Consider the following 10,221-nt stretch of genomic DNA (forward strand, 5'->3'; position numbering starts at 1 on the left):
CTCTTTTTTTTTTTTTTTTTTTTTTTTTTTTTCCTTCTGTATGCACCAGTAGTTCTCTCATTCGAGGATATTTCCTCTCTGGTGCATTTGATTTTAATAGTGTCTGTCTGTAACAACTCGTATCACCTCCCTTGGGGAAATGTGGGGATCCCGGGAAATAAATGTCATAATATCTGGCGCATCTTACTTAAGTTGTAGTAAAACACAGTACAGATGAATAACCTGAAATGGCAAGAAAGCTGCTAAAGGCTCCTGTGTGTAATGATTTAGCAGAGCCACAACAAAAAAGCACAATAATCCAACAAAATATCCAAAGCTTTGAACGGAGAAATAGGGCACTGAGAGAAAACAGGGTCAGCTGCTTCTTTGGTTTACAGTCAGACCTTTAACAACAAGAACTTGCCCTGATTTTTGAGATGGTTACAGTGGGGAAAGGTGGAATGTTATCAGGATTGTCAGAGGAAATAAAATTCTTTGTCCTGAAATCCTACTGAAGCACTATTAGGATGTCTCTAGGCTTAAGGGATCTTACCCACAATGTGGCTGCCTGGGCTGGAACAGAAAAGGGATGGGAGCTGGGTCAGGAGAGACCCCCAGAGGCATCTTGTGCCTCGGGTAAAACAGGGAAAACAGGGAAAACCTATCACCTGGTTGTTTATTGGCTTGATTTGCCTTTATCCCACAACCATTTTGTAGTGAATTAAAGAAGACTCCAGAGAAGTGTTTTGAAAGGACAAATGCTATGTGGAAGTCACCCAGGCTACACTGGCGCGCGCTCCTGGCATGGCACAGCAGTTGTGTGTGCGTGTGCATGATGTACAAAGTCAGTGCTGACAGTGTGCTGCAGAGTGTAGCCCTCCTTCGCACGGCTGTTAGGGTGGCCTACAGTACTGTAAGATACCAGGGAATGCCAGCCAGTAACAATATGGCGCACACACACACACTGCAGTTTCATCTGAGAACTTGGAATTTTGTTCAGGAAAGATGTTAGCGGTTTAAGATGATTGGAGGTCAGCTGGCCCCATCCTGGTAAGCACCGTTGGCTCAGCATCTCTAACTGGCTGTCTCTGCAGGGGAGTATGTCGTCATGACTACACACTTCCACCTCAAGAGGAAGATCGGGTACTTTGTGATCCAGACTTACCTACCGTGCATTATGACAGTCATCCTATCCCAGGTCTCCTTCTGGCTTAACAGGGAGTCTGTTCCTGCCCGAACAGTTTTTGGTGAGTCTGGTTGCACAGGGGCGTCCTCTCAAGTCAGGGGAGAAAGAGGAGAAAGTGATGGGAAATAGGCTGAACATCAGAGCTGGTTTTCTCCAGGCTTTGACCAGCTGCTGGCCATTTCCCAGAATAGCTCCGTCTTTCCAGTGCCCCTGCTTCCACTGAATCTCTGCAAAAATACTCCTGTCCATGTTTCTGCTACAAGCCAAGCCATAAATATTAACAGTAGACAAGGTATTGATTATGTAACTCTATGCATTTGGCTGTGTCTGCTTATCTATATTGGCTTTTCAGTTGAGGAGAGGTAGGTACGTGGAGAGGCATTTAAATCTTCTTTGAAATTGCTAATGTGCCCCTGGTCAGAGCTCTGCATGAAAGTTCCTGGGCTGAGGCATTATAACCACATCGTAAATATATTGTTATTTTCTTCAGATGGTTTCAGATCCTCTCTCTGGGGCAGTGTCAGACTGGCAATGCACATGTATTAATAGCTTTTACAAACATTTAATAACAGAATTGCTTTGTGCTTTCCTGCCAAGACCTTTAGTTCAGGATCTACACACACACACTCAACAGACGAGGTGTGATGCTGCAGGATTGTGTTTCCTGGAAATAACAGTGCCCAGCAGATACTGCTTAACAGAAAGTGTATTGGACAAAAATCACCGAGCAGAGAGGGGTTATATGGTACCACCTTTGTGAAAAATGTCTTTGCTCCCAAATTGCCTTGCTTTCCTATTAAGAAAATAATGAGAGCTACAATTGTTTACTCCTCTTTTTTGCCCCTCAGAAGGTATTATCAACAATATTATTGAAACTCTTCAATTACCAGGAGTATAGCTTAAGGGAAGTGAAAATTAGTATTTTTATAAAGTTTGTAATGCATTTTTAATTGAAAAGCACATTACTGGGGAAAATGGATAGCAGTGGTTGCTTGCTTTAATGAAAAAAGCTTTAAAAGGCATTTTGCAACAAATCTTTTATTAAGAAAAATCATTGTGAAAAATCGTTCTGCCAGCTTGGGCCATTGACAGGTGCCTGGCCATGCCAGCAGGACCCAAGATCCCAGGTGTCCATCCACGCAGGTCACAAGACACTTTCCAAAATGTTGAGAGCCATATTGGAAGAGTGGCCAGCTTCTAGTCCTCCATGAAGTTTCCAACTGTCCTTTTTACTGTTATTTCATTATTTTTATTTTATTGCAAAAGCAACCAGAGGCTTCTCCATGACATATTTTACACGAGGGATGTGGGTCTAACAGCATGCAACCTAACTTACTAGCAGACGAGGAAATGAATGCGGGTGCCTAGCTAAGAGCTAGGACTCTTCTATAGGGAGCAGAGCTCTTGTTGATGGAGTTTGGGGGAGATTAATCTCATCCTAATGCAGATGTTTGCCAGTGATTATATGAATTGGAGATACTCAAAACTGAACTAGAGAAGGTCCTGAGCAACCTGAAGTTGGTCCCGATTCAAGCAGAGGTTGGACAAGCTGACTTCTCTTCCAACTGGACTATTTTGTTATTCTATGAATTGCAGCATGGACTTGTGCTGGGTAAGGCTCCCTTAATTGCTGTGGGAATGTGGGCCACGTGGCTTAGAGGATGGCTCCTAAATTTACATGATAGAAATGCCAACTGCGTGCTTTGAGGAGAAACTGGATGGGTATCAGTGTATGGTCTCACACCATTCTTGCCTCCTGCTGTGTTTCCACAGGTGTCACCACCGTCCTCACCATGACCACCCTAAGCATCAGCGCAAGAAACTCTTTACCTAAAGTGGCGTACGCGACGGCCATGGACTGGTTCATAGCCGTCTGTTACGCCTTTGTGTTTTCTGCGCTGATCGAATTTGCCACCGTCAACTATTTCACCAAGCGCAGCTGGGCTTGGGATGGCAAGAAGGTGTTGGAAGCCCAAGAGATGAAGGTCAGCTCTGTGGCCAAGGCCGGGGAGGAGGGAGTGGTGAAGAAACGCTGCATGAGAGAGCTGCGCCAGGACCAGGAGTGGGTAACATGCAGCCCCACAGCACTCCGAGAGGCTGGATGCTACTCACTGGGATCCCAGCTCAGGTCTTGACTGGAGCGGTTCTTGAGGGCCAAAGGAGGAAGGGCTTGGAGGGCTGGTTACTGTGCTTAGCTGGAGAGAAATACCCAGGCATGACTGCTCACTTTTCCCTCTGTCCTTCTGCATGACCATTCGCCAATGGAAACATGAATGTGTGCATGTTTTGGTCTTGCTCCAGCAGTGGACTCCTCTCTCTCTTTTCTTCTGCCTCCAACCCATAAATGACCTGTTCCATGTTGCTAGCATGCCACACAAATCCAAATATGCTGTGGGATGCCAGCCTCACCAGTGGCGATGCTCCCACCCTGCTGTGTCCTCTGCGGCTGGTATCCCTGACTGTAGGTCTCCCTTGGTATGGGCGTACCTGGTGCAGTGATGTCCTGTCTAATGTCATGCTGTTGCCCACAGCTGCTGGCAGCTGCTTTGTAAGCTCAGGCAAAGAGGGTGAGTGGGAAGTAAGCAATCAGAAACAGCAACTGGTAGTAAATTAGTGCCTGGCATCACCCACATTTTCCCTTCTCACTCAGGATCAGCCTCTGGCAGCTTGCCTCCTGACAGCCACTGCTACCCTTGCTCGTGCCCCCTCCTTCCTAACTGATTTAATCTTGTCTGCACAGAGAAATTGCTTACTATAGCATGCTGCTCCTTGTTTATATTTATTGAATCAATTTGAAAATCAGCTTTGTCCTTGTTCTTTGTTCTGGAGCCTTATATTTTTCTCATTTGCATTTTAATATGTTGTTTAAAATTGTTGTGGGGCTGTATGCAAATACCTGGCGGAATCGCAGTAACTTTTGGGAAGACAACAGCCAGTCATTTCTCTGGTATGGAGGTCAAAGCAGGAGAACAGAGGCATTATGGAGAACCACAGCCATCACTGTGTGTTGAATGACTCTCATGTTTTTCCTGGACTCTCTCTATCTGTTTGCTTTTGCAGCTGTGGTCTGAGCAAGAGACTCATGGCAGAAAGGCTCCAGAGGAGGCCAACTGATGGTCTTCCATTTCCTTCCGTTGTGTACAATAACACTAATCTGGCCTCTAGAGATGAGAGAAGCCTTTCCCACATTATTGGCATGAGCGAAGGATCAGAATAGGTCCTCAAAGCAACCACGTCCCTTTCAGGAATGGGTGAATCAGCACAAAGTCAGGATTCACACGGCCTTGGACAATTATGTGAAGCAGCCACAGACAAAAAAGCAGCAAAGGCTCAAAAGCTTTGGTTTGTCATAGAAGCATGCTCCTTAATTTATTCATTGACCCAGCACTGCAAGGTTGAGTGCTGAAACAACAGGGTTAGAGCATGCAGAATGTTTGTGCATGTGGTAATCAAACAAGAAAACAAAGCAGCACCAGGAATTCAGAGGGTTTCAGAGGGATTGCTCTTTGTGAGTTTGCTGCAGTTGGTATCAGGCTGGAGAATCAGGACTCTAAATTTGTGGATGCTGTTTCAAGTGTAAGTGATCTTTATCTTAGAAGGCTAACCCACTCCTCGTCTCTGCAGCTTTGAGAGCTCCCTGAAGAGTTGGTGGGCTTTCAGGGTGCTTGGGAATATGATGTGTCACCATATTTGCTTTTCATTCCACTGAATATTTCCCAGCAGTGAATTTGCTATGCAATGAAGGTGCCTCACTGGCTCAGCTTCAGCTTCTAATTAGCACTTCTTGAAACAATTGACAAGCCAGATGGTTGAAACTACAAAAGAAAGGGGAGGCAAAAGAATAAATATTGGCACTTTAAAGTGTTTGTACCAGGAGTAGAAATACCAGTGATAAGCCCAGGCTGACCCCTAGTCTCTGGGGAGCCTTCCTTCCAGCCAGAAAGAATGCTCTTTATTGATGTGATGGCAAGGATCCCCATACAGGTTTGATTGTTTCCTTGCATGAACATGGAAGAAAAAACGAATAAGCATCAGCCCTTCCCTCACCTCAAGTGAAGGCAGCAGCAATGCTTCCCATCCTGTTTGAAAGGAAAAGCTGCTGATTGCCGACAGGCACTACCAGCACATTTACTCTCTCAGGACTGGTTCCATTCTTTCTCGCCTTCAGCCAGCCTCTCAGTTTAGATGGGAACGGAGCATAGCATTTTTTTCACGTAGAATCTAACCTGATAGGCTAATCTTGGTGAGTCACTGATCTCTGCATCATAAATGATCATGATGATGTTCTGGCTATATCCCCAGCTGGATTCTGGTTCTAGCTGGAAGCTACTCTGCATAGTCTCTGCAGTTCTCCATACTGCAGGGAGATATCACCAAAGATGTCACCAAAAACTCCCCTTAGCGTGCACTCTGGTAAGATTTGACTAACGCTTCTTGGATTCAAAGATTTTCCAAGCCTTTCCTGCCTGCTACCAGTAATCACTAATTGTGGATGAAGGATTTCCTCTCTTTTTGTATGGCAGAGTAGCTGCAGCCAGCCTAGAGGTGCAGGTCAAATTGGAGAGAGGTGTCTGAATCCAATATGGAAAACTTGTTAATAAAGACTATTTTTAAAAAAACAACATCAGGAGGAAGGTGGGAGATAGTAGTAGTTGGGTAGGAGTGAGAGGCCAAAGAGATTGAAAGATGAGTGGTTTCAGTGGCCAGCAAAGCTCCCTCAGAATAGTATTAAAATGATCCACCTCAGGACAGAAGGGCTGTGTCTGAACAGAGGGAGATCCACCCATCCCATCCATCCCAACCATAGCGATGGCCATCTCTGGAGCCAACAAGGTCACTTCCTGAACAGCTGTTATGGTGAGGATCCAGAGAGGCAACTCTTATTGGTGACTTCATCACTGGGAAACTCATGACAACAGCAAGGATGACATTTACCGAGGAGTTCCCTGCAAAAAAGTGGTATCATTCCTCGGGACATGAGATGCTTTGGATCGCTGGAACAAACTTACACCCACTTCCTCCAGCAATGCCATGTCTATGCATAAAATCTGATTTAGCTCTGTGTCTGTGCTTGTATGACACTGCCCTGAAATCCTGGGTAGCAAGAAGCAACAAAAACAATACAAGTAGCTGCAGTCAGGCGCATGGAAACAAAGAAGAACACACTTTGGATGTAGGAATAGTCCTGGATCTTTATCCTTCTCATCCTTAAGACAAAAATCCTGTAGCGCATTGAGAGAAGGTTAGGTCCAGGCTATTTACGTACTTTTCACGTGTCTTTTCAGCAAGAGAAAGTCACCAAAGATCATCCTCCAAACCTCTCTGTTGATATGACAGTCATGGTTTTCTTTCTTGTATTTTGGAAGTGATGGGCATGCTTGCCATTTGCACTGAGAGCTTTTTCCGCTGACTGAGGAAAGCCTAGGTTTTTGCCCAACACACTCTTCAGCAGTTCTGAAGTCTGCCCCTTGATCCAGGTCACTTGGGAATCATTCTTCTTTCTCCTTTGTTTCTTTCCATTTGTGGCATCTTTGTTTCAATCCTCTCCTTGCCAGCTGAGAGGAACTGGAACCAACCTTGACAGGCCATCATTTTCAACCAGTTTTAAGTCTCACAGACTCATGGGATGGTTCAGACCCATCTCTTTTTTTTCTGCCTCATTACGGTAACTATGGTTTTGCTGGGACTTTTCCTTTGCTGACCATGCTCTGCAGCCTGTGTGTCTGTCCTTTGTCATACTGCACTTGCAATCACCTGTAGCTCTCCATATCACTGCAAGTGATGTATGTTCTCAGCATCTTCACTAGAGTCCATGTATTACTCTTTGACAACATTTAACCCTTTTCCAACACTATATGTGGTGTGTTTGGCCCATTATTGACTCCATCCAATCTCTAAGTCTTTGTCTGGTGATCCAGGAAGCATAGATCATTGGGCACAGCCCCAGATATCTGAATGAAGAGATGGGAAGGATGAGTGATGCCAAAGGTTACACCAGCAGCTGACAGAAACCTGACATTGACATAGACTGTTAATGAAAGATTGCATTGTTCCTAGCCTTTGGCTCTGCTCCGGGTACAGACGTCTCATGTAGAACACTTTGCTGCTATCCTCTGATAGGATCAAATCTCTGGCACGCTGCAGAGGAGAACTTTGGCCAGCGTGAGGAAGGAGTGACATGTTTGCTGGAACAGCAACTCCAGTTTCTGGGCTTTGAATTATAGGATACAAGTACGACAGCAACTAGAGCTGCTTGGAGATCATTAAAGGGACTTTACTCTAGAATGGCAAGTGGCAGATAACTTGCATTTCTCAAACACTGCAGATATTAGTGATGGTGACTTTCAGAACGGCCTATCAGAGGGATAGTGCTTCCAACCCAAACTTCTAGCCAAGGAGCAGGTGCAGAGAACAAAATCTCCAGCAGATTATAGGCAGAAAAAATAGTACCCGTAATTTAGAGGTTCATCATTAGCTCCTCAAAAGAGACTTGAAGACAAGAATCTTAAATAAAAATGCTATTATTTCCCAGTCTGTGTGTTGTGGAAGAACTTATCAGACTGAAATATCAGGGTGCAATATTTATCTGTAGACCAGCTTTCACAGCTTTTCCCTCAGGAGAGCAATACAGGGTCAGCTTTGTGCAGTTGTTCAGGCTCCCTGTGCCCAAACTGGGCCATATATGCAGGAATTGCTTTGCAACATAGACGTTCATAGAAGTTTTCAAAGCAAATGTGGGGACTTCTCCTATTTTTCCACTCTTCCCTCCTGTTTTAGTAGGATGTGGAGCTTCTCACAGATAAAGCTGCATGGGGAAGGCTGGGGGCTGCTTTGCAGCTGACAGCAATAAGCATGTTTTGCTTTGATTGTCAAAATCTTGCCTGAAACACTTATTTGTAAAGCTCAGCCCAGTAAACTTCAGGCTGAACCACTTCTGACATCTCAGAAGCAGAGCACATCCAGAGCACATCCATGTGCCTTGGTATAGGCGGTGTGTGCTCTGGGTGCTTCCCAAAGGCTACCCAGGCTCCTAGCTGTGACCAAGGCAGAAGATTCCATAGGCAGCTGGAAAAAAGGCCTTGGCTGTACACTCCCAAACCTCTGCACTGCATGAACAGCCTGACCTGAGGTCCAGAGAAGCCCAAGTTGATGCCTGTGAGTCTGGATCACACTAATAGGAGCAGTAGCTTGCTATCCCCCCCCACAGCGTTCATATTTGCCTGACTTTGCTCCATTTCAGCCTGCTGTTTTCAGATGCGTTCGAACATGCAAAACAGATCCACTTTGTAAGCTCTGGGGCAGAAAAGATAGCCAGGTTGAAAATGTCATGTCACTTGTAGTCATATTATTCCATTAACGAATAATGTGACTGATTAACACTGAAGTAACCACAGTGCACTTCAACTTCTATTCTGCAGACAACAACCTGTTTTTCATTTCAATACTGATTATTAATTCTTTTGTTACCTCCTGTAGCTGTGTTAATAATCAACCATACTTAAGCATATTTAAATGTTTTAGAAGGTGAAACATCTTCAGTCCTTTATTTGCTTCTTGTCAGCTCTTTAAGAGGAATATTTCACCTGCTCTGCAGGGGGTACAAGTTAACATGGCTCTAATGATTGCAGCAATCAGCCTCTCAGTTAATCGTTAAAGATCATAACACCTACTTCCATAAAAGACTATGAATATGGTCTGATCAGTGGTTTAGTCTGATCTGGAGTCTGAAGACATTTAGAGCTCCTAACAGCAAGTTAATTTCTGTAATTGCTGGCATTATTATGAGGTTATAGGCCTGGCTATGATGTTATTGCCGAGGGGTTTAAAGATTGCACAGAAGTCTGTTTTTAGCGTCCCTCTGAAAATCACTGTGGAAAATTCATTTCCTAAGGTAACCAGAAATATCCATGGTGATTGTGAACACATCCAAAATGGAAGTACACCATGAAAGCAGACTGGCCTTTCTAGCATCCAGTGATGCTGCCTGCTACCAGTACCAGGCTAGGGTGGGTAGATGAACCGGTCCTGCTAGCTGCACACTCTACCCTTCTCCTGACAATCACTTCGTACATAGTCCCCTCACATGTACATGCAAGGCCATGCGAAACGCTACTGGAAAATATCTGGATGAGCCTTTTGTGTTTCAGTTGCTTTTGAACAGAAAATGAGTCACACCAAAGTCACACCTTGTTCTGAGTTTAAATATTAGATTCCCAGCATGAGTCATTGCTGTGTCTAATGCTGGCTCTTGGTGTAATTACAGTGGACACCACATGGAATACATGAAAGCTGGGATGTGTGCAGGGTTCCTGACATCTGCATAGGAATAAATTTCTGCTGGTAGACCTGGATTGCTTTATTTGGTATGGTCTACAGTGCAGCTGCTTTCAGGTCCCTGACAGCAACAGGAAGATCCCCAGAGTGGGAGTAAAACTTATCATGACTTCCTAGCTCCACCTTCCTGGCCACTCATCTTCATTAACATCTGAATTGTCTGTCTTCAGTATCTTCCATCATCCTTCAGTACCTCCTGAAGCAAAAGTGCCTCTTTCACCATTTGCTATGCAAGCTCTCCTCCCTTCAGCACGGACAGCGTTGTGGGAGGGGTGCGCTTATGTTCCTTGATTTGAAGCAACTCTTAGAAATGAAGGCAAGATGAAAGGCTTCCCTTTGACCTGTCGTGTCATGTTGAGCAATCCTCAGATCCAAGGCTAGTGCAAATGCCTTCCACCTGTTCTGACCTGAGTAGGCCATGAGGTGCTCTGAAGGGTCACAGAGCCATTTTGGACATCATGATGTTAAATTGTGAGCTATTCCTGTGAGATATTCAGGGCACTGAGGCAACGAATGATATGGTATAAAAATACTGTGATGCTGTCATGCACATTCTTAAAGCCACTGGCTTTCTGCTACAAAAGGAAGAAAAAAACTATAATCCTCTGTGATGTCTCTCTTTCTCACCTGACCCAGGAAGCAGGCCAGCAAAGCAGAAAATCAAGTTCTTCCCCCAGAATGATCCCATGGGTTATCATTCGTTTCTAAAGACTGCATTCCTG

General features: G+C 44.8%; 1 protein-coding gene across 1 annotated transcript in view; it reads left to right on the plus strand.

Annotated features, from left to right (window-relative positions):
• LOC104494953 (gamma-aminobutyric acid receptor subunit alpha-3-like) overlaps positions 1–10,221 on the plus strand; it is a gene marked incomplete at its 5' end in the record, with an annotated part of 12,492 nt that overhangs the window by 962 nt on the left and 1,309 nt on the right. The window contains 2 exons of the mRNA XM_010137862.1: positions 1,074–1,226; positions 2,939–3,150. Of these exons, the coding sequence (XP_010136164.1) occupies positions 1,074–1,226; positions 2,939–3,150 (365 nt within the window). The remainder of the gene's footprint in view (positions 1–1,073; positions 1,227–2,938; positions 3,151–10,221) is intronic.

This window comes from Buceros rhinoceros, unplaced genomic scaffold, assembly GCF_000710305.1.
Source record: "Buceros rhinoceros silvestris isolate BGI_N320 unplaced genomic scaffold, ASM71030v1 scaffold32546, whole genome shotgun sequence".
In the NCBI taxonomy this organism is placed as follows: domain Eukaryota; kingdom Metazoa; phylum Chordata; class Aves; order Bucerotiformes; family Bucerotidae; genus Buceros; species Buceros rhinoceros.